General features: G+C 36.2%; 1 protein-coding gene across 2 annotated transcripts in view; it reads left to right on the top strand.

Moving 5' to 3' along the window:
- The window catches only part of CMSS1 (cms1 ribosomal small subunit homolog), a 325,256-nt gene that overhangs the window by 297,966 nt on the left and 1,872 nt on the right, over window positions 1-25,418 (top strand). For both annotated transcript variants that reach the window (XM_036219030.1, XM_016144700.2), the window contains exons 3-8: window positions 3,017-3,088; window positions 4,862-4,991; window positions 8,444-8,503; window positions 9,647-9,749; window positions 18,925-18,985; window positions 20,272-20,359. In XM_036219030.1, coding sequence (XP_036074923.1) covers window positions 3,017-3,088; window positions 4,862-4,991; window positions 8,444-8,503; window positions 9,647-9,749; window positions 18,925-18,985; window positions 20,272-20,359 — 514 coding nt within the window. The remainder of the gene's footprint in view (window positions 1-3,016; window positions 3,089-4,861; window positions 4,992-8,443; window positions 8,504-9,646; window positions 9,750-18,924; window positions 18,986-20,271; window positions 20,360-25,418) is intronic.

Genomic DNA, 25,418 nt, shown 5'->3' with positions numbered 1-25,418 from the left:
CTTTTTTTGTTAGAGACTTTCCTTAGCTGTTTGATGAACTTTTAGCTTTCTATTCATATTAAAGAGAGATACATTAAAACATTATTAGAAACTTGCTGTACATAGTCAGGCTGATTGATTAGTGGACTTCATGGTAGGATAACAAGATTGATTTTTAGTATAATACTCACAAATACCACTCCTGTGGCATTTCTCTTAGGCTATTTCATTTTTCCAGAGAATTCAGTGGTCTCCTGCCTGCAATATAAACCTGGCTTGAGACATCCTGAAATAGGGACAGGAAAAAGAAGTAAGCTTCAACCTCTGCCATACTTCCCCTGTGCCAGACTTCTCGATCCTCTTTTCCTATCCAGAGAATTAACCTCCAATCTGCTGCCAGAAAGAGCAAGATGAGAGGAAGCCATAATAAGAGGGTTGCTTGGCTGCCTGGCAGGAGATACAGCTCAGTGGGAGGTACAAGGGAAGCTAATCTTTCTAAATATAAACTTTAAACCAATCTCTTTCTTTTAAACCCTTTACTCTCTATAGTACCTTATACCTCCAACTACTGAACCTTTTTAGAGTCCAGTAGGTCAAACTCACTAATTATTAGCTTCCTCCTCTCCAGAAACCCAGGTCCTAGCTTTCTCTCTCTGCTAAATCACTTTCATCCAGTTTCAGTTACTTTCTATTGCCCAAGAAGTTGTTGAAATCTCTCTACTACTGTTATTTTCTCTCCTTATTTCTGGGTCCTTACAGATTTATACCTTTTCAGTTTCCTTTATTTTCAGCATAGTGGCATTTTGAGGTTGATTTGCCATGTTTAACCAGAAGAATCATTATTATAGAATATAATTTTTGACACTTTAAGGAATTGAGACTATGCCCCAATTACTTCACTTAAAAGCTTAATTTTTTTTTTACATGTTTTTGAGATAGTGTCTCTTCTGAATGCTTAAACTACTTATTTTGGCTACATATTTAAAATTTACTATATTTCATATAAAGTAATGTCAACCGTCAAAGACATATACTGTTGAAACTGGTTTCCAGAAATGGTTAGTTGGCCTGGCCTGAGTCTCACATCTTTTTACCTGGTCTCTCTGAGGTAAACATCAGCATTTGTAAGGCAGCTAAGTTTAGGAATTTTCAATACTATGGATTTATATTTCCTCATAAAGCCATCTCACCATTGTAATTGACCCCATAAACTTGACTTCTTCATTAGCACCCTAAACCAGCTAAGGTGACTGTTCCCAGAAAAGAAATATTATACTGCATTTTCTTTAGGATGATCTAAGAATTTGAATCTGACATTTAAACCTGATGCTGTATCTTAACTAAAGCAGTTCATCAAGCATATGCCTTTTTTCCTATGTATGATTCAGAATTACGTTTTTATTTTTCTTTCAGGGTCCAATCCTTATAACTGAGCTCATTTCCAGATTTGTGTCATGTTTGAATTAATTGGCTTTGTAAACCTAGCATAAACACAATCCAGCACATTAACCAATTCTTAAAGAGCCCCCACCACCATTTGCTAAATTTAAAAATATAACAGGTTTCTGCATCTGCTTCCCAAAAACCTTGATACCTTGATACTGCTGACAAGATACTGCAGTATGCCTTGAGGGGTCTGCTAATCATATCCAGGTCTTTGCCTTAGGAGCATGAGATGAATGTTGGCCTGGTCTGTAATTGGACTCGTATGATGATCTGGCAGCTTCTGTGACATATTAGTGGCCTTGGCCCGGTTTTTAATTGGCATGTGTCAGCATCAAATTGGCATATATCTGCATCCACGAGCTAGCTTAACTTTCTAAATAAGAGAGGTCATAACATCTTTTTTTCTTTAGCTATGATGCAATTGCTCTTTGCAGGTTTTTTGTTTTAACTGAGAAGAAGCTAAAATTTCAAGATTCCATGTTACTTTAATCTTGAGCCTTTTGAATCTACTTCTCTAGTAACTGAAACAGTCTAGAAACTGCTGGTCCTGACCCGTGTCTTAAAGAAATTATGTAGCATTATTTTTCTCTCTCTGGCTTCAGGCCATAGGCCTGCTTAATCTGCAGACTGTCTGCAAACTTTAATAGAAAGCGTCATCTGTAATCATTTTAAACAGAGCCAGTGGAGACAAGATTGCTTTAGTTAGTAGTTTACCAGCTTAAACTGAGTACTCTCTAGTTGGAATGGAAACGTAATCAAGGAAAGACTAAGTTTTCACTTATACTTTATATCTTACTTGGCATCTTGTTTGACAATGTTGCATAAAAAGATCCAGCACAGGAAACATTTTATATTCCTGCTTATGATTAATAAATATGGAATCTGACGCATTCTATTTTATAAATCAAGGTCTTAGTCCAAATTTCCTGTTTTTCTACATTTAAAAAAAAAAGACTCAAGGTAAAAATAGCACTAAACTGTATAGGGTACTCAGGGATCAAGGCAACAGGCAAAATTGATTACTCAGGGTGACATAGTGCTGAGACTTTTCTCAGAACATCAGTAGAAACATTCATTTTTTGTAGTCACTATAGATAAGGCATTTGGTGCAGCTGGTTTTATAAAAATCTAAGTAAATATATCCTACTTCATATTTTCTATGCTTATTGAGGAAAGGAAAGAAATTGGTAATAAAATAATAAACCAGGGACTTAGAAATACAGGCTTCCCCATTACTAGTTCATAGAAAACACCAAAGACATTCTTATTACATTCAAATTTTAATCACATCTATTTCTTCCCATATTTTACAAACCTGGCTACTGTATTCAGTCTTTAAGACCCTGCACATACACATACCCCCCAAATACACATTTATGCATTTTGCACTCATACATTTTGACCTTTGTTCAAAGATTTTTGAGTCTGCATAATAGCCTACAATGGGTGTTTCAGCATCTCTCTGACTATAAAATATTACAAAGATATTCTGAAGACAACATGAATGGTAGTAGGTACTCTGGGATTCATATCATTAGTTGACACCTCATCATGCTGAGAGGAAAGTTTTCTTATTTGTATTTTTTTATAGCCTAAGGAATGTTTCTTGATACAACCAAAGGAAACAAAAGAAGATGTCACCAAGACCAGGAAGAGGAGAAAGGTAATATTAATAATTTTACAATGGTGTAGCCTTACATATTTTCATTACATTTTTGTATAAGTGTACTTTGATGAGACAATTATTTAGAGATGCAGAAATTCTAAGATTCAGTTAGGTTTGGTGACTTTCCTGAGGTCACTTGTAATAAGTGTTTCTGTTGGAGCTAAAAATAAATCCTTCTGATTCTTATTTCAGTTTTGTGGAGCACTAAACATCTTTCTTATCCACCCTCTGTTTTCAGCGTGGTTTGAAGTCAGACATGGGTTTCTAATTCTAGAAGGGGCCCAGACCTATCCTGCCCTCTGGCCCCTCTGGCTCTGTCCAAGAAAAGAAATTTGCCAACCTTCTTTTCTTACCCTTTTCAATTTTTAAAACCTTTTATCTTAGAGTATTAACAAAAAAAAACAAATAATAAGCAGATGAAGGTAACATAAGCCATGTCTGACTCTCATTTGGAACCCTAATTTAAAGCAAAAGGCTCCCCTTGCATTTTAATACCTGCCTTTGAGCATGTGGAAGACTCTCTTGCTCCTATACAAACTTCCTTATGGCTCAGACTTGGAGAAAGTGTGGTTAGCTTTGACCTTCCACCACAGTTGTGAAAACAGCAGTGTAATTCTCTCCCTGCCAATAAGGTTCTACCACTGAAGTCAGCAGAGGAAATATGATTGGGATTAGAGGAAAGAAGATGGACTTAAACCAATTACTTAACAGCAAGCTTTTAGAAAACTCAGAGTGTGTGTACATATGTTTTCTTTGCTTGCAAAGGGCCAAAAAGGAAGATGGGAGATGCCAAATTGGCTGAGGTTTGGCAAGTCCTTAAAGAAGTAACTTTAACTTCTCTTTGATAGCTTGTACAGTAATGGCCTTTTAGGAGTGTTAAGTTCTTGGTGGCTCAAGGTCAGAACTCTAGCTAGATAGCTTAGCCTTGGCTGAGGTCATGCTAAAATGTGCCCACTAATGACATATTTTTAAAAGTTAATTCATTTGACAGAACTTTGTCCATTCTTGGCAGTGGCATAGAAATGAGGATATTGTGGAAGGAGGACAAAAAGCTGGCGGGGGCCGGGGGGTGGCTCTCTCTGGATCTTTGGTGAAACATGAGAAGAGAAGTTTATGATGAAAATTAAATGAACGCTTGTGTGTTCCTAGCACACTGCAGGCATTCAGTAAATGCTATTCAAATAAGTCCAAATCAAAATAGATGTTGTAAAGTACTTCCTATTCTCTTTCCATAGGACCACTTCAGGACTATCTCTTGAGACTTCAGAACTGAGGGTCTAAAAGTCTGCCTTTTCAGTGGGTCCTATGCTCAGGTTACTCCTGTAGCTTTGACTTTAATCCCAGAAATCCAAACTGAGAGTCAGTACCTTCAACACTAAGTTGGGCAAGAAGTTTTCAAAATTTTCCTCTCCCAGAAATACAAATCATCTAAAGCTTAAAGGGGGATTCCACAGCAACAAGATTTCTTGACTTTCAGGAGAAAATAATACCCTAACCTGTTATGGAGACTCCTGCAAAAATGTTAGTTCTCCTTGAAGTCCAAGACTAAGAGTTACAAGGAGTCTTTTAGATCATCCATTCATTTTTCAAAGTAGTACTATCCAAAAACTATCCATTAAGTTTTCTCAAGTGTGTTTATTAGAATTCACATTCATAGTTTGCTGTCACTGAAACCTATGTGCAGTTTAAATGCCAAAGAAATCAACCTATCCTAAGCCAAATGCCATTCTAAAATCTTTCCTCCCATTTTCCTTTCTTCTCACATCTTAGAAGAAAATTACCGACATTCTTGCAAAATCAGAGCCAAAACCAGGGACACCTGAAGACCTCCAGGAGCTGATGAAGGGCTATTACAGCAGCAATCGCTCAGTGATTGAATTAGAAGAACTTAACCTACCAGGTACAGCCAGGCTTCTTTTTTGTTTGTTTGTTTGTTTGTTTGTTTGTTTTTGCTGTTCTGAAGTTAGTCATTCAGCAAGACCCATTGTTAATTGCTATCAATCTTCCTGATGATAAGGAGCAAAACAGATTCAGATTCATTTTTCTCTACTGTATGTTATGGGTAGGTATCTCAGCCAGACATTAATGTTTTTACCCATGCTAATACTTTTTCCTTCAACCTCATAGTTTCAACTCTTGCATGATTTCTTTATTAGGATGATAAATGGTATTTGTTCAGACTAACAAAAAGATTTGTAATTATATCTTTTATTCGAAACACTGTTTAGTATGCATAGTTTTAGCAGATTTTTCAAGAAGAATTCCTAATAAGGATAAAAGTCACATAAAAGTAAGATAAAACATGCATTTGAAACTATAGATATGAAATGTTAATTTATTTATTCTTTATAGACAAGAATATTAGCTTTAAGAAGCAGCTTAGTTTTTTTGTTCTTATCATGATTTCTGATTATGGTTTTGTTATTAGGGTAGTATTTGGGGTCCTAACTTAGACTTTTTCAAACAAATTATCTAAAGAGAGGGATAAAATTCTGCATTCTAGCAAGGCCAATACCTTGCCCGGGTGATTCTTTAGCCTACTATTCTTTTACATCTATAGTCTTAACGTATTTATAATTAAGTTAAAAGATATTACAGAATTCCTAAAACAATTTATTTTAATTAATTTCAGAATTATGATACATCCCTTAGCTTTAGGGCAGAGATTGAAGAAAAGAGATACAATAAAATCAAACCACAGTTTAAGTACCACTGCCTGAGATGAGCTGTTTACACACTGAGATATATCTAGTATGGCTTGAAAAGTCAAGGGTAGTTTGATTTCCTTTTTCCATTACAATTTTATGCTTCCTAGAAGCTTGAAAAGCTGAAAAACAGTCCATTCCTTGAATTTTTATAATTCCTTTGTGATATGATTTTTTTATATATATAAAATGCATGTTGGGTTGGAGACATAAGTGCCCCTGTCTTTTGCAAAAGGAGTATCCGTTAGGGAACTGAAAGAGTGAATTTCCACATGAGTGAGATCTGGAGTTTTCGACTTACTGAGCCCAAGGGCTCCAGCAGCAGTTAGAAACCACTCTGCTCAGCACAGCAGTTCCTCTGGAAGAGAGCAAGGTCCTGCCTGCTCTTGCTTAGGAAGTAAGCATTATAACAAAGCCTCTTTTCAAGGTTTAACCAAGTTTGGTTTTACTGCGGCTCAGTGGTCAATTTTTCCTTCTAGGTTCTTTGTTAGTGTATACCTTCAACTTTGGAAGGACTTGTGAAATAATGGGACCACTGCTCCTCTGTAACCTCATGGAACATTACAAACCTTAATTCACTAGTACCATAGGAAGTCGAAAGTCAGAAAAAACCTTTAAGGAGTTATTTGAGTTCCATAGTGAGTTTACATTATATTATTGCTATATTAGAGTTCAGTAATATAGTTAGGCGAAAATATGTGGTCATGGGTTGGTTTAGGAAGGAAGAAAGACATTGAAAATGTTAAAAATACTGTTATAGCCAAAAAGAAGAGGTTTTCATTTTCAGCTAAAAAATTAAGCCCAAATTCTGAGACACAGTGATCAAAGACTTCATAGGAATGTTTTAGAGAAAAGGCCCGTCACTACACTGATTAGACCAAGAACAGAGAGGGAGTCTATGCTAGGTGAGAGGCGGGACACACCATGGGTATATTTGGAACAGGCTCAGGTGGGCTATACATAATAAAATGTTCCCGTTTAGTTTGCCGAGTGTCTCACTTGGTTTTGATTTGAGGCTGTTTGTGTCTGTAGGGACAGAAACACATCTTTTCAATTAATATTGTGCACTGTACATTGTAAATGTCATACACATGGGCACTTAATTAGTTTCAAGGCAGGAGTCACATGCAGCTAGCCTTGCAGTCCTCCTGGGAGCTGCAGTGTGGTTTAGATCACTCCTAAAAGTCTGTAGGCTAGCTGCAACTGAATCATCCAGAGAACTTGAAAAGCAAATTCCCAAGCTCACCCCCAAGGAATTGTGACTCACTGAGCAAATGGGAGTCCATCCCAGGAATCTGTGTCTTTTGTAAGGCACTCCAGGTGAGTCTGATTATATCCAGGTTTGGGAAATTAGTTTTAAAGACCATCAAAGGCTCTTAACAGGATAGGAGGCAACATCTTTGTAGTTCATTACTCACATAATGTGAATTATGAATGCTGGGTCGCAATATAAATTTCATTTCATTTAGTAATAGTTTACTCCCTGTGTTTATAGGCAAGCTTTTTCTAGTGAAAAGAATTAGGAGTGTAAACACAATGTTGCTTTTTTATATATCTCAGTTACGGATTTAATAATACTACATAATTGCTAGACCATGTTGTCATTGGTTAAGCAAACCTGTTTTATTTTAGTGTGTTACAGTCTTTTATTGTGTTGTGTTGTGTGATGTTGTAGTTTAATGTAGTATTTCCACTCTTTCCTAATGCACACTCCAATTTCCTTTCTCTGTGGGCATTCACTCTGTGTTAATATGTTTTTAAACATGTATATATTCTTGTAAAATATGTTGTGTGTGTGTACACTTTACAATTTATCTAAATGATTTTGTGCTGAATCTCTCATTCTGTTTCTTTCCTGACTTAACACTTGTTTAAGATCTGTCTATATGCTTTGATGTACATTTAGTTCAGTGCTTCTAAATGCTGCTTAGTGTTCCAGTGATTTCATCTATCACATATTGCTCATCCATTTTCTCAGATGTGGACACCTAGGTTGCTTCCAATTCTCTACTATCCCAAATAGTTCTAGGATGAATATATACCTGTGTATGTCTTGACCACACAAGAATTTCTTTTCATTATTTACTCAGAAATGTAATTGTGGGATCATAGGGTGGTATACATCTTAATTTTACTACTTTGCAGAATAGCAATAGCAGTTTATTCCTCCGCCTATAGTTCACATGAGTTTCCATCACCCTATATTCTTGACAACGCTTGGTATTATACATCTAACAGTGGCCATTCTAATGTGTGTGTAAAATGTTATCTCATCATTGTATTAATTTTCACATCTGTGATGACTATTGAGTTTGAACATCTCTAAATAGATTTATTAGCTATTTCAGCTTTGCTATTGTATATTGTCTGTTCCATGGAGTTAAAAAATAAAGATGCTTCATTAATCCATTGAATAATATAATAAGCTTTTATTTCACTGCCCTAAGAGACTAAGGACAGTTAAAAGTTTACCTGTTGTTGCTGCTGCTTTTGTTTTAAATGCTAGACAACACTGTAAAATGTTTAACAAGCTCCCAATACACTAATGTTTTAAAACCTTGTTCAAGAAGATACCATTCACATTTAATCTGTTTTGATTATGTGTGTTCGCAAAATTGTCTACAAAGCATGTTTCTCATATTTCTAGACTCCTGTTTCCTCAAGGCCAATGATTTGACTCATAGTCTTTCATCATACCTAAAAGAGAGTAAGTAAACTAGGATTTTTTAAAAAAATTATTCGCCAAGTTGTTATTGTGTTAAAACATAAGATCTATCTCTTTAAAATAAAAACTTATAAAACTACATCTAAAATCAAAAGTTTCCACCTTAAATGGATTTTAAATAGAAAGTTTTTTAAGGTCCATCTTAATTTTTATTTATTTAACTTTTTCCTTGTTTTGCTCTGGCTTTGGGATTTTGTGTTTTGGTCTCATTTTTGTTTATAGCACATTAGAAGTGTTAGTCTAGGAATCCAGTGAATAGTTAGTGTTCTATCCCAGGTCCCCCACTAATTAGCTGTTTGACCTGGGACAAGTCACTGAGGACTCCCCCTGGTACTTGATTTTGTTATCTGAAAGATAAGGAAATTGGACTGTGTGTTCTCTGTTACAGCTATGAGATTCTGAAATTCTGTTCACATCTTCAGAATTGAGACCTTGGCTATTTCATAGTCAATCTAATTTGATCTTTGTAATAGGTATTGTGTGTAGCCAGTAATGACTTATTTCTATGAGGTAGTCATTTATTTGTAACCAACAATGAAATAGTTTGGATGTAGAGATTTAGCATTCTTCTTTCAAACTCTTATCAGTTCTCATGACACTCACCTTGAGTTCATGAACCTTTCTCAGCCTCAAATTCAGTAAATGTAAATGCAGATAATAATAGAATCAACCTCACTAGATTACTGAGAACTAAACAAAAGAATGTATGTAAAGTACGTAGCACAGTATCAGTGTTCAACGAATGTTTGCTATTATTTTTTTATCTTATGCTGAGTGTCTCTTTAAAGTTCAACATTATTGAATCCGTTCTTTTCCTAGTTGACATTGCCTTCAAGCATGAAATATAAATTAAAATATTGCACAGGCATTATTTCAAACTTTTACTTAGTCTAAAACTAGTCACATTTAGCTTCTTGGCACATTGTTTTGTGTCTTAAGTTAATGATATTTCATTTTAATCTAATACCTAGAATAACCAGAAAATGGAATCTAAATAGTGCTCATTATATTTTATTTTACTTCAACACTAACAAAGAAGTAATTGGAGAATACTGAATTTTGGAAGCCCTATTTTGCTATAATTAGATACGTAGTTAAATATTTTTCTTATGTTCTTTTTTTCAGTCTGCCCTAAGTGGGTCAAACTTCAGAGAAACCATACTGAGAAGAAATCAGTCCTGATGCTGATCATCTGCAGTTCTGCCGTACGAGCCCTGGAGCTCATTAGGTAGAAGCTTCACCTGTTCTATTTCGTAAATGTTTTCTGAGTAACTGACATGTGCCAAGTTGATATGTTCTACATTCTGGACATGTAGCAATGAAGAGTACCCCCACACACACCTCCCACTGATAGAACTTACTTTCCAGTGAGGAAGACAAATAAGATACAAATAAATGTACATTATAATATCAGGTAGTGATAAGCTATAGAAAAAATAAATTATGGCAAAAGGATAGAAGTGGATGGGGGCTATTTTTAAAAGGGTGGTCTCAGAAAAGTTCTCTAAGGAGATAAGATTTGAGCAGAGATTGAACAAATTGAAGGAAAAGGCCAAGCAGGTATCTAAGAACAGCATTCCAGGCAGAAGGAGCAGTAAGTGCAAAAGGCCCTGAGATGGGATGCCATTAGAGGATTTTGAGCAGAGGGGTCACATGATCTGGATAATTGTTCTGAAGGATCACTTTGGCTGCCGTGTGGAGAACACATGTTGTAGAGGGGCAAGGATGAAAGGGAGATCATAAGAGCGATAACCAATTAGAATTTAAAATAGAAAAAAGTTCTAATTTAAAATAAGATAGAGCACAAGGAAATAAACTTACCAAAGTCTATATAAAGAAAATATTACACAAGCAATGCAGATCTTGAACAAACAAAAAGGTGTACCATACTCTTGAATAGACTAACTGTACATTATAATTTATAAAGATATCTGTTTTACCTAGGATAATCTATAGGTTTTACAGATTTCCAGTGAAACTCCAAAAGAATTGTTGTTAAACTAGACAAACTAGTTCCAATTTTATATGAGAAGAAATCAGTCCTCAGGGAAATTCTGAGAAGAAGGTACTACTAAGAGGATACTATGCCTATAGTATCAGATTAAAAATACATATATATTACAAAGTCTCAGTAATTAAAACAGTATGGAACTGGCACATGCATGACAGACATATCAGATCAGTGAAACAGAATTGAAAGTTCAGAAATAGTCCCATAGGCGTATGAAAATGTAGCATATGGTAAAGGTGACAAATCAGTAAGGAAAGATAGATTATTTAATAAATGGTGTTGAAACTATCAGGTAGCCTTCTGGAAAAATAAAGTTGGATCCATATCTCACTTCTTATACGAAGATAAATTCCAAATGGATGAAAAATTTGAATGTACAAATTATATTTTTTTCTTTCCAACTATTTTATTTTTTTAATTAAGTTTATTGTGGTAACATTGGTTAATACAATTATATAATTTTCAGGTGTACATTATAATTTGACATCTATATATCTATTGTGTAATTACAACCCTAAGTTCAGTTTCCTTCGGGTACCATATATTTGATCCCCTTTACCCACTTCACACTGCCCCTACCCCTCTATATTTGACTCACTTTACCTCATCTACCTCTCCCCTCCTCCCCCATCCCCTACCCTCTGGTAACCACTAGTCCGTTGTCCATGTCCCTCAATCTCTGTTTGTTTGTCCTGTTCATTTGTTGCGTTTAGTTTATATCCCACATGCAAGTGATATCATGTGATTTTCAACTTTTTCTGTCTGGCTTATTTCGCTTAGCATGATTATCTCAAAGTCCATCAATGTTGTTGCAAGTGGCAATATTTCATCTCTTCTTATGGCTGAGTAATATTCCATTCTATATATGTACCATAGCTTCTTTAGCCAATCATTTATCGTAGGACACTTCAGTTGCTTCCATGTCCTGGCCACTGTGAATAATGCTACTATGAACACCAGTGTACAAATATCTTTTCAGATATGGGTTTTCAAGTCTTTGGGGTAAATACCCAGTAAAGGGATTTCCGGATCATATGGTAGATCAGTTCTTAGTTTTTGAGGAAACTCCATACTGTTTTCCATAGTGGCTGTACCAATTTGCAGTCCCACCAGCAGTGTATGAGGGTTCCTTTTCTCCACATCCTCTCTAACACTTGTTATTACTTGTTTTGTTGATTATAACTATTCTAACAGGTATGAGATGATATCTCATTGTGGTTTTGATTTGCATTTACCTAATAGCTAGCGATTTTGAGCATCTTTTCATATATTTGTTGGCCATTTGTATGTCCTCTAGTGAGAAGTATCTGTTCAGGTCCTCTGCTCATTTGTTTGGATCATTTGTTTTTTTGTTGTCATTGAGTCATATGAGTTCTTTCTATATTTTGGATATTAGGCCCTTATCAGTGGCATTGCTTGAAAATATATTTTCCCATTCAGATAGTTGTCTCTTTACCTTGTTGACAATTTCTTTTGCTGAGCAGAAGCTTTTTAGTTTGATGTAGTCTCCTTCATTTATTTTAGCTTTTATTTCCCTTGCCTTTGAAGTCAAAATTCATAAAATCCTCTTTAAGTCCAAGGTCCTTGAGTTTCATTCCTATGTTCTATGCATTTTATTGATTCCAGTCTTATATTGAGGCTCTTAATCCATTTTGAGTTAATTTTGGTGTGTGGTGATAGACAACAGTCTAGTTTCATTCTTTTGCAGGTGGCTTTCCAGTTTTCCCTGCACCATTTATTGAAGAGGCTTTTCTTTCTCCACCGTATGTTTTTGGCTCTTTTGTTGAAAACTATTTGCCCATTTAAATATGGGTTTACTTCTGGACTCCGGATTCTGTTCTACTGGTCCATGCGTCTGTTTTGTTGCCACTACCGTGCTGTTTTAATTACTGTCGTTTCATACTGTAATTTGAAGTCAGGCGGAGTGATGCCTCCAGCCTCATTCTTTTTTTGCAGGATGGCTTTGGCAATTTGGGGTCTTTTGTGCTTCCCTACAAATCGGATGATTTTCTCTTCTATTTCTTTAAAAAATGCTGATAGGATTTCTATGGAGATTGCATTAAATCTGTATAATGCTTTAGGTAATATGGTCATTTTAAGTATGCTGATTCTTCCAATCTAAGAACACAGAATATCTTTCCATTTATTTGTATATTCGATTTCTTTAATAGGGTCTTGTAGTTTCAATTATAGAGGTCCTTCACATGTTTCATTAAATTTATTCCTAGGTATTTTATCCTTTTTGTTGCAATTGCAAAAGGAATTATTTTTTCCACTTCTTCTGACACTTCATTATTAGAGTATAGGAACGCTTTGGATTTTTGAACGTTTGTTTTGTATCCAAAAACTTTATGTATTTGCTTATTGTTTCTAGTAGTATTCTTGTGCAGTCTTTAGGGTTTTCTATATAGAGAATCATGTCATCCCCAAATTACGTCCTCATTTCCTATTTGGATGCATTTTATATCTTTCTATTGCCTTATTGCTCATGTTAGGACCTCCAATGTTGTATTGAATAACAATGGCGATAGTGGGCAGCCTTGCCTTGTTCCTGATCTTAGAGGGAAGGTTTTTAGCTTTTCACTATTAAGTATAGTGTTGGCTAAGGGTTTGTCAAATATGGCCTTTATTATGTTAAGGTACTTTCCTTCTATACCAATTTTGTTAAGTATTTTGATCATAAATGGATGCTATATCTTGTCAAAGGCTTTTTCTGTATCTATTGATATGATCGTATGATTTTTTTTTTTAATTTGTTTACGTGGTGTATCACATTAATCAATTTGCATACGTTGAATCATCCCTATGACCTTGGGATGAAGTCCACTTGATCATGGTATATAATCTTTTTAATATGTTGTTGTATTCAGTTTGCTAGTATCTTATTTAGGATTTTCACATGTGTGTTCATAAGAGATATTGGTCTGCAGTTTTCATTTTTTGTGTTATCTTTCCCAGGTTTTGGTGTCAGAGTAATATTGGCCTCATAAAATGGGTTGGGAAGTATTGCCTCCTCTTTGATTTTTTGGAAGAGTTTGAGGAGAATAGGATTAAATATTCTTTGAATGTATGGTAGAATTCACTGTTGAAGCCATCTGGTCCTGGACTTTTACTTTTTGGTAGGTTTTTATGAGTGTTTCAATTTCCATACTGCTGATCAATCTGTTTAGATTTTTTTGGATCTTCGTGATTCAGTCAGGAAGTTTGTATTTTTCTAAATACTGTTCCATTTCTTCTAGGTTATTAAATTTGTCATTATATTCCTCTTCATAGTATTCTTGTATGATCCTTTGTATTTCTGCAATGTCAGTCATAATTTCCCTTTTTTCATCTCTGATTTTGTTTGTGTCCTTTCTCTTTTTTCTTTAGTGAGTCTAGCTAGGAGTTTGTCAATTTTATTAATCTTCTCAAAGAATCAGCTCTTTGTTGTATTTATTTTTTCTGTTTTTTTTTTTATTTTCAATTTCATTTATTTCTGCTCTAATTTTGATTGTTTCTTTTTTTCTGCTGACCCTAGGCCTCATTTGTTTTTCTTTTTCTAGCTTTTTAAGATGAAGCATTAGGTTGTTTATTTGGGCTCATTCTTGTTTTTGGAGGTAGGCCTCTAATGATGTGAACTTTCCTCTTATGACCGCTTTTGCTCTGTCCCAAAAGTTTTGATATATTGTACTATCATTATCATTCATTTCTATATATCTTTTGATCTCTCTTTTTAGTTCTTCCCTGACTCAGTTATTGTTCAGTAGCATGTTGTTTAATCTCCATGTATTTGTAGTTCTTTCTGAATTCTGCTTGCAGTTGATCTCTAGTTTCAAAGCATTATGATCAGAGAATATGGTTGGTATAATTTCAACCCTGTTATATTTATTGAGGCTATTTCTATATGCCAGTATGTGGTTGATTCCTGAGAATGTTCCATATGCACTAGAGAAGAATGTATAAGCAGCTCTTTTGGGATGGAAGGCTCTGTAAATGTCAATTATGTCCTATTGGTCTAGTATGTCATTTAAGGATGTTATTTCCTTATTGATTCTCTGTTTGGATAATCTGTCCATATCCAACAGTGTGGTATTTAGGTCCCCTACTACGATAATATTTTGGTCCATTTCTCCCTTTGGTTCTGTTAGTAATTGCTTTATATATTTCGAAGCTCCCTGATTGGGAGCATAGATATTAATATATGTTATGTCTTCTTGCTGCATGATTCCCTTTATCATTAAGAAGCATTCCTCAGTATCTTTCTTTACCTTTTTTATTTTGAAGTCTATTTTATCTGATATTATTACTGCTACTTGTGCTTTTCTCTGCGGTTTGCTTGAAATATTATTTTCCACCCTTTCATTCTGAGTCTGTATTTGTCTTTGGAGCTGAGATGTTTCTCCTGGAGGCAGCATATGGTTGGGTTTTGTTTTTTGATCCATTCTGCAACTCTGTGCCTTTTTATTGGTGAGTTCAGTCTATTTACATTTAGGGTGATTATTTAAATATGAGGTCTTTTTATATCCATTTTATTTTTTGCTTTCTGGTAGCTCCGTGTTTCCATTGCTTTCTTGTCCTTGTGTTTTTGTTTTCTTTATTTTGGTTGTTTTTTGTGGGGTTTGCCTCTAGTTCTTTTTGTTTTATATTATATACTTCAGTTCTGAATCTTTGGTGTGTGGTTACCATTATGAATATGAAAAGTGTATATATATATATATATATATATATATATATATATATATATATATACAGTCATCCATTTTCTTTTGTGTGTGCCTTATCTCCATTCCCATTTGTGAATTTGGATCTTTGAATCCTCCACTTTCCAATCATTGTTATCCCAGTTTGTCCCTATGTATGCTGAACGTTCATTACTATCTTGCTATAGCAATTCTCTTCTCATTATTTAAACTTATAATGTCCTGTTCTCAGTAAGGATTGCACTCCTCTGCTTCTATTTGCCCAATAGTCACTTTACTCCTAATTATGTATTTTTTGTTGTTGTTATTTTGTTTTAGTTGAGCTGACCCCTTTCAGTATTTCCTGTAGTGCTACCTTCATAGTGGAGAATATCCTGTTTTTGTATGTCTGGAAAGGTCTTAATTCCTCCTTCATATCTAAAGGAAAGCTTAGCTGGATACATTATTCTAGGTTGGTAGTTCCTTTCACTTAATAGTTTAAATATTTGATGCTGTTCCTTTCTAGCTTATAAGGTCTGTGCTGAGAAGTCTGATGATAATCTAATGGGTATTCCTTTATAAATTACCATTTTCCTCTCCCTGGCTGCCCTGAGAATTCTATCTTTGTCACTGATTTTTGATAACTTTAATACAATATGTCTTGGTGAAAGCCCTTTTGGGTTGAGATAATTGGGTGTTCTGTTGACTTCTTGAATTCCAAGCTCCAGCTCATTCCTTAGATTTGGGAATATCTCATCCACTCTTTGTCTGAAGATCCTTTCTAGTTCCTGCTCATTTTCGTCGCCTTCAGTAATGTCCATTATTCTTATGTTTCCTCTCCTAATGGTATCAGCTAGTTCTTGTATTTCTCTTTCATTCTTTTTTATTCTTTGGTTTCTCTCTTCTTCCTTCTGCTTCATTTCTAGCTTTCTGTCTTTGATATCACTGATCCTTTCCTCCATATGGTCGACTCTATTTCCCAAGCTTGCTATTTTATTTTCAACTCTTGCAATGTGTTTATCTCTAGAAGATCTATTCTCTTCTTCTTAAGGGTTTCTATCTCCTTGTTCTGCTCATCTAGTTGTTTTTTTCAATTCTTGAAGTTGTTGATAGGACTCTTTTCAGAACTTATTGAGTTTTTTCAGAAGTACCATCCTGAATTCTCTGTCATTTAAGTCACATATTTCTATGTCTTCAGGCTTATTTTCTGGAGATTTTTCTCTTTCTTTTTAAGGTGCCTTGTCACCTTGGTCGTTCATGGTGTGTTTAATAGACTATTTCTCCACCTGGGCATTAATGGAAGTGTATTCTGCTGTTTTTCCAGAAAGATTTATAATATAAAGTTCTCTCTTTAGCCTGCTACAAAGAAGGTGCCTTTTTTTTTTTTTTTTTTGATTTCCAGGTGGCATCTAAGCCTCTTGGATCCCTGCTTTATATAAAGCCTAAATACTGTTTTTTGTTGTTTTTTGTTTTTTGTAGAAATTTAATCACATTTGCTACTCAGTTTCCGTCACTGTCAGAGTTCACAAACAGTTTTGTTAGCGTTTTCTCAGATTTCCCTGCGGCTCTGCAGTGATCAGTCTTGGAGAGGGGGGAGAGGGGGCCTCTGGATTGGGATTTGGGGGCTGCCGCTCAGCCTCGATTTTGCACCTGTGCCGAGTAAAAATCAACTATTGTTCCTCTGCGGCCCCGTCCTGCTTCTCTGCTTTCTGCCCTGATTACTAGGCCTAGCTGCCGACTGCACAGAAGTTCCAGCACCTCCAGTCGTTGCACCTTCACCCCTCCCCCTTCTCTTGCAAGGAGCTCTGGCAGTTGTGAGAGGCAGCTTCTTTATTTCTCCCAGTCCACCACTGGACACCCAGGGTTCTGACCTATGGTAGTTCTTATGCGCATATCACACGCTCAGACATGCTGGTGTGCAGTTTGGGTGTTTTTTTTTTTTTTCAGTTTTGGATGTTCAGCTTATTGTTGTTTCAAGAGGAGAAATCTAAGGATATCCCTCACTCCACCATGTTTCCCAGAATCTCCAAATTATGTTTTAAAGATAACTTGTCAGTGCTTACTAAGTGCTTTCATGTACTTTTTTGTTTACTGTATTTTTTTGTAGAATAAACAAAAAAGAGTTTCCACTGGGCCTGGGATAACTTTTCAGCTTTCAGAGTAGAACATCAGAATAAAAGATTTCCTTGGACTCGCCTTCTCCAGGGCCAGGCTCCCTACTAGGCTTTGACAGGAGACAAAGTAGAGGAAAATTGAAGTCCTAAAGGAGGAACTTGATCAAATAGACTAAGGTGCAGACACTCAGTAGTTATTGAGCATCTATTTTTCTAAATGAACTAATCTGATCATGAATTTAGAAAAGTAGTAATTAAGCTTTTGTTAATAGTCCTTCAAAATCTCCTTTCCCTTCCAGGCACACACATTAAATTATATCACATACCCTCTCAATAAAACAAAAGTGTTTCTTTTGACTATTTTTGCTCTAAACACAATTGATCTTCAAGATTCCAACTGCTTCTGGGCAGCTGTATTTGCTCGGTCCGAAATCATAACAGTTCACAGTGACTTTTCAGTGTTTTAAAAACTACCACCACAGAATGCAGGTTCAAAGACTAATGTCACTATTCCTCCATGCTCCTAAGGTGGCCTCTTAAAAACAAGTTGTCAGATTGATTTGAGCATTTGCTGTACATAAATGCCTTTCTAAGGGACATAAAAGCACTATGTTGTCGTACTTCATTTACCAATTCTCAGTGTTTTTCTGTGTCCCAGTAATACTATGATCCATTTCAAGGTTAGGTGATTTGCAAAAGGTGATTTTTGAGTAGGCACAACGAGTCCTATTCATAAAGTCCAATCATGAATAATTCTAGCTACTCTCTTGAGAACCATGAGTTATGTTAAATATATCCCCTAAACTGTCTTCCAAGTTTACCTTGCCATGGAGAAAGCTTATGTATGAGTAACAACTCAAGTGCAACATATCTTGTATAACATGATGCCATATTTGCAAATGCATAGATTCCTACTGTTCAATATTTCCCAAAACATAATAATGATATATAAAGCAAAGCAGTATTTCCAAGCAGTATTTTCATGTTAGTTTTACCAAAAGATTGTTTATTTTATACCCCTTTATATCTGAAGCATTTCCATACATAAAATTTTACAGAAGAGCTCACTCTGCAAAGTAGTTAAAAGTGGGGGGCTGCTCTGATAAAGGACCTAAGCCTTCTTGCTCCACCCTATCAGCTAATCCCCAGTTCCCCTCCAGCAGCCACACAACCTTTTGCAGATGCTTGTGGGCTCAAGCCTTAGAGCACAGACTGGCTCCACTGTTCCGAGACAGTTCTCACAACCAAATTTTGTATGATAATTATACTGTGGAGTTCCAATATAAATTCTCTGTCAGGGTCCTGAAATACAGAAATTCTGTATTACAAGTGAAAGGCAGATCCATATTTCAATAATCAAGGAAACATAGACTAACCTTATATATTGTGTATGAGAGTTAGAAGCCTGAATAAAAGGCAAGCCGACTTTCATTTCAGAGATGGGCTTACCTGAAAAATCTCAAAATTTGTTATGTGTGTGCATATTTACATATACACATGCACATATATATGTATATAAATGTGCATATTCTTTTGAATAAAACAAGATATATAATAAGTAGTCAACATGGCCCAGAATGAGTGAGTTTTCTTATGCATTAATCTGTTCCTTTTTATTAGGTCGATGACAGCATTCAAAGGAGACAGCAAAGTTATGAAATTGTTTGCAAAGCACATCAAGGTAGGCAAAGGGCCTGTGGTTCCTGATGGGGATGTTAACGATCCTTACTCCCAGACCTCAGCTTTTCCCCTTCAGCCTCTTCTCCTTATCTCCTTAGCAAGCATGTTCTTGCATGCCTCCTTATTTAACATATTTAACAAGGATTCAGGGTTTTTTTGCATTCCCTGCCTCTGCATACCCACCTCTCCTCACAGCAGTCACTATTCCTCCATGCTCCAAGATTTCTCTACAGAAGCCGAGGTGTGACCCCTGGATTCTTTGAAGATTTACCAGTTTTCTTCTATCTTGGCGTCAACCTTATTCACCCTAGAAATTGACCCTAAACAAGAGTAGCCCCATTTGTTTTTTAACTTTATTAACTTTTAGATAAAATGTTCCAAATTGGCCTATGACTGCACTTTCTAATGACTCTGAAAAGAGTTCCCGGACCCAGTCTCCAACAGGGGTGGGGGTACTTCCCAGCACATCCAAGCAATGCTCCGGACACCACCTTGATTTCCTACAATTCAACTCAGTTCTAACATTTATCTATTCTGAGATAGCATCAGATGCCACAGGTTAAGAGTTCAGACCTGTAAGACTGCACACATGTCCCCTCCCCCAGCTTCAGCCACCAGATGCAAAGCCCAGGCTATTGCCTGTACTTATGACCAACTGGCTATGAATCGAGGTTCCCACAACACCCTCCTCAGATTTAGTTAATTTGCTAGAGCAGCTCACAGAACTCAGAGAAGCATTTTACTTACTAGATCGCTGATTCATTATAAAATGATATGACTCAGGAACAGTCAGATAGATGAGGTACACGGGGAAAGAGTGTGGAGCTTCCATGCCCTCTCCAGGCATATCACTCTCCCCAAACTCCATGTGTTCACCAACCCAGAAGTTCTTTGAACCACTTCCTTGGGTTTTTATAGAGGCTTCATTACATAGGCATAATTGATTAAATTATTGGCCAATGAGGATGGATTCACCCTTCAGCCCCTCTCCCTTCCCTGGAGGTCGAGCGTGAAAGTTCCAACCCTCCAATCACAAGGCTGGTACTCCTGACAACCAGTCCCCATCCTAAGGTGCTTCCAAAAGCCATCTCATTCACATAACAAAACACACCTGTATCACTCTCAACACTTAAGAGATTCTGAGACCTTGGGAGCTGTGAGTCAGGAACTGTAGCTGAAGGCCACATATGTATGAGAAGTATATTTTGGTCATCTGAATGGCCAAATATATATTTCTTATAAATCTCAATATCACATTTTTCTTTATTCTCTTCCATTATGAAATAGGTGCAGGAGCAGGTAAAGTTGCTGGAGAAGCGTGTGGTGCACCTGGGTGTAGGAACTCCAGGGAGGATTAAAGAACTTGTTAAACAAGGTATGAAAAGAGCCAGCGATACTCCCACTCAGAGCTGGGAGTTTGCCTGACCCCCGTGTGAGTCTGGGAAACCACATGTGTGATGTAGTGAAACCAGACCTCTGTATTAATTTAGGCGTAGGAAACTCGGCCTTTATCCTCTGAAGTCAGCCAGCAAGTATAATGAAATAGGAAATGATAAGCACTGCAGCAAAACTCAGTACATGTGCGCACCTAAATACATTCATATTTCAATCGCTTTAAGCATGTTAGTGGATCCACAATTAATTCCATCAGTATACACCCTCTGGAGTTTGTAGAGCTAGATATGTTGAGTATTTCCTTCTCACTTAATTGAGTTTTGGTTCCTCAAGACTCCCATTCCACTTGACATGACAGCTGGTATATAAAACATGTTGAAACAGAAACACAGTTTCTATGTGTGAAATACTAGTATTCTGGAATATTTCTCCCAAATGCATTTCTTTTTTAGTGCTTTACCCAGAAAGTATTCCAGACAATATCCACTGGTGGGTTAAAGATTTCTCATTGATGCTCATTTTCAAATTATTTCTTTAGTTCAACAATAGAACATTGTTTTATAACTGCGTAAAGCTATTCCTGTATTTTTTTATATATCTAAAACTAATATATTCATCAGTATAGTAACTCAGTATAGAAATGGTAATTTGCCAGGAAGTAAACAAAACTAAAAATACTAGTGTTTCTTTCCAGATGAAAGGCATCCAGGCTTAAATGAACCTACTATATACAGAGTTCTGTGCAAATTATAAGTAACAAACTTGAAGGCCCCAGATGAGGAAAGGAAACATTTTTTTTGAGTTTCTATTTGTACTTAGTGCTGTGCTAGACACACTTACATATCTTATTTAGTATGCATCATCCTTGCAGGCTGGCATTCTTATGTCTTATGACAGAAACTAAAGTTAACAAGGGTTAATTGGCCCTCCAAGGTCTCTTAGTCTAGGCCTTCCTGGTTCCTGAGCCTTTCCCACTCAGGGAGTTCCTGGTCCATTTGAAGAGATAACTGCACATGGAATGAGATTGACAACACGAGGCAGGAGGTGCCAAGGGCCCTGTGTGCGCTTCAACATCCTGGAGGAGTTGAAATGAAGGAGAGAGTGATTTGGCTAAATCTGCAGGAAAGGCTTTTCAGAGGAGTCTTTAACTGATCTCTGAAGTATGGGGAGGATTAAAATAGGATCTCCGAAATACGGAGATGTAAGAAAAGCATTCAAGAATGGGACAGCAGCTAAATCAGAGGAGGGCAGGCAGACACGTGTGGAATATCTGGAGGAGGCAATAACTAGGCAATATTACGTTGAAGTTAAGAGCCTCTGTTATGGACTCAGACCTCCAGATTCAAATCCTAGGTCCAGCAACTTCCCATACCAGCTCTGTGACCTGAGCAAGTTACTTATCCTTTCTAAACCTGTTTCTTTATTTGACTGACAAAGATAGTAAATAGTACCTTTCTCAAAGGATTGTTATGAAAATTAAATGCCAATAAAGAGCCCGGCACAGTAAGTGTCACACCTTAAGAACTCAACAAATAGTAGTTATATTTTATTAAAGAGACCACCTTCCTTAGTTGGAGACTTCGTAGGCTATAATAGCTAGTGATTCAATTGGAAAGAAAGATTGTGGAGGGAGGACCTTGAACAGTAAGCCAAGAATTTTGGATGTTTCTCTTAAGAACATAGAGGATGATGAAAGTGAAGGAACAGATGAGAAGTGCTCATAGCCCATGTGTGAGATGCAAAGTTGAGAGAGATTGGCTGGGCAACAGGAGAGGCCAGGATTAGGCTCTGCCTCTCCCACACCTCTGAGCCAAAGATTCACCTTTCCCTTTCCTGGAATACAGATGGTTTTTTGCGTGTGACCAGACCTCCCATGCAATAGGGCCATTCTTCTCCATATTTAAAAGAGATAAAGGGAGAAGGGAGAAATGAAGCAATACAGATTGTTGAAATTAGATTTCTACAGATTTGTAAAAACTCTGTGAAAGCTTATCTCATTTATGGAGTGGGAAAATTATTTAAGGAGCTGTTGAATTTTTATAATACTAATGAAAATAACTTCTGATTGTGATTGGATGAATAGTTAAATATTCACTAACCACAGATGTTAGGCTACATACAAAGTGTTCAAAGAGAACAATTCCAGCATACTAGAAACTGAAAATCTAACAAAGTGAGACAAATGATGCATACTCATTTTGTTTATAAATATATATATATGGTCTATTAAGGAGAGTTTCCAGATGTTGAATGATATCCCGTGAGACTGGGATCTGTACAATTATAGACAGAATTTTATTGTTTTAATTTAATAATGAAGGGAATTTTCTGACTGTAAGAGCCTTTGAAAAATGCAAAAAGGTACAGAAAAGAAAATAATTTACTTTAGAGGTATTATCTTATAAGTTAATATTAACTGTGTCTTCTTATAGTCTTCTATTCATTTTATTTATATTTTTATTTTTTAGTTAGAGTTGACATTCAATATTATATTAGTTTTAGATATACAACATAGTGGTTAGACATGTATGCATTTTATGAAGTAATCCCCTCGATTAGTCTAGTACCCACCTAGCACTATACATAGTTATTACAGTATTATTGACTGTATTCCCTATGCTGTACTTTACATCCCCATGACTATTTTGTAACTACTAATGTGTGCTTCTTAATCCCTTCATCCTTTTCACCCTGTTCCCCAACCCCCCTTCCATCTGGCAACCATCAGTTTGTTCTCTATATTTATGAGTCTTTCCATTTTGTTTCTCCGTTTATTTTGTTCTTTAGATTCCACACATAAGTGAAACCATATGGCATTTGTCTTTCTCTGTCTCACTTATTTCGCTCACATAATACCCTCTAGATCCATTCATGTTGTCGCGAATGGTAACGTTTCTTTTTATGGCTGAGTAATATTCCATTGTATATATGTACCAAGTCTCCTTTATCCAATTGTCTATGGCTAGGCCACAGTCAACATAAGAGTGCATATGTCTTTTCAAATTACTGTTTTGATTTACTTCAGATAAATACCCAAAAATAGAATTGCTGCATCATAAAGTAGTTCTATTTTTAATATTTGGAGAAACTTCCATACTTTTTCATACTGGCTGCACCAATTTGCAATCCCACCAACAGAGCGTAAGGGTACCCTTTTCTCCACATCCTCACCAACACTTGTTATTGCCTGATTCATTGATGATAGCTATTCTGACAGATTTGACATGATATCTTGTGGTTTTAATTTGCATTTTTCTGATGATTAGTGACATTGAGCATCTTGTCATATCTCTATGGACCATCTATATGTCCTTTTTGGAGAAATGCCAATTCAGGTCCTCTGCACATTTTTTAATAGCTGAATAATATTCTACTGTATATGTATGTCACATTTTCTTTAACCATTCATTCATTGATGAAGTTAGATTGTTTTTATGTCTTGGCTATTGTAAATAATGCTGCAATGAGCAAAGGGGTGCTGATATATTTTCAAGATAGTCATTTCATTTCCTTTGGATATATACCCAGAAATGGGATTGCTGTGTCATATGGCAGTTCTATTTTCAATTTTTTGAAGAACCTCCATACCATTTACCATTGTGGCTGCACCAATTTACATTTCCACTCAGCAGTGCAAAGGGTTCCCTTTTCTCCACATTCTTGCCAACACTTGTTATCTCTTGTCTTTTTGATAATAGCCATTTTAAAAGGTATCAGGTGATAACTCATCGTGGTTTTGATTTGCATTTCCCTCATAATTAGTGATGTCTCCCTCATAATTAGCATCTTTTCATGTAACTGTCGTCCATTTGGATTTCTTCTTCGGAAAAATGTCAATTCAGTTCCTCTGCCTATGTTTAAATCAGATTTTTTTTGCTATCGAGCTGTATGAGTTCTTTATATATGTCGTATATTAACCTCAAGTTATATTGATTTTTAACAAATTTATTACTGTAGGATGTTTGGGTTATTCCTTATTTTCGCTATTATAATAGGTAATACTGCAGTGATCATCTTCATAAGTAAATATTTAAATTTCTGATGTTTTTATTAGGATATATTATATAAGGAAAATTATTTGATCAAATATTAAGCATTTAAAGCTCCTATATATAATGCCGAATTGTTTTCCAGAGAGACTGTATCTGTTTCCTCCATACCAACCATAAGTTATTTTTAAGAGAAAACTGTCAGCCCATTTTCTTTCTTTCTTTATCGTTTTTAATTTTTCAGTGATAGTTTTAAATAAGAGACACTGTAATTATGAGAAGTATGAAAAAGTCTTTTGGGCAGAGAAGTTACTGAAATACAGAGAAACATTGAAGGAAAGTCTGCAGTTGTGTAAAGGAAGGCTTTAGTTTTGTTTCCACATGAAACATGTAACAGCTTGGGGCAGTGGGAAGAACATGGGGAGTAAGAAGAACTAACTTTGCCCAACTCAAAGACCTCTGAGGAACAGACAATCCCTGAGATCCCCTCGAGCCCCACATTCCATTATTGTCTCTAGATAGGCAGGAGAACAGTGGGAATGGAGTCCTCAGTGGTTCGCCAGTTTCCTCAAAGGGTAGCTGACTTTGAATAGAGCCCATTTAATCTTAACTTCCTTTTCTGCTTAAAATTAACCTCCCAACTCTATCCTCTTCCTTCTGCCCGCTCACCTCCTCAGTCATGCAGACTCGATTGGACTCAAGTCCTGAAGGGCCCCTTCCCCAGACTGCAGGGATCTTATCAAACCCCTGTCAGGAATGAAACTCCACTCTCTGGGGTTTCATGAAACGGAAGCTTGGGATTGGTTCTTTGCCAGCACTTGAGCATGTGACAAGCTTAGCAAGAGGTTTTTCTGCATCCCTCAGAATCAATGATAAGATTATAAGAAGAGCTAGTTTCATAGCACCACATTTGTTTTCCATCGGGAAAGGACAACATTTAATATGAAGAGATTAATTACGAGGGGAGAGGACAGCAAATGAGGCAATAAGCAGCCAGGAGAAGAGAAAGTCATTTTAATAAGCTTATGTCATGAGATCTTTGCTGCAGCA

The sequence above is a fragment of the Rousettus aegyptiacus genome, unplaced genomic scaffold, assembly GCF_014176215.1.
Source record: "Rousettus aegyptiacus isolate mRouAeg1 unplaced genomic scaffold, mRouAeg1.p scaffold_m13_p_4, whole genome shotgun sequence".
Taxonomy (NCBI): Eukaryota; Metazoa; Chordata; class Mammalia; order Chiroptera; family Pteropodidae; genus Rousettus; species Rousettus aegyptiacus.
This window is presented reverse-complemented; position numbering and strand designations above follow the sequence as displayed.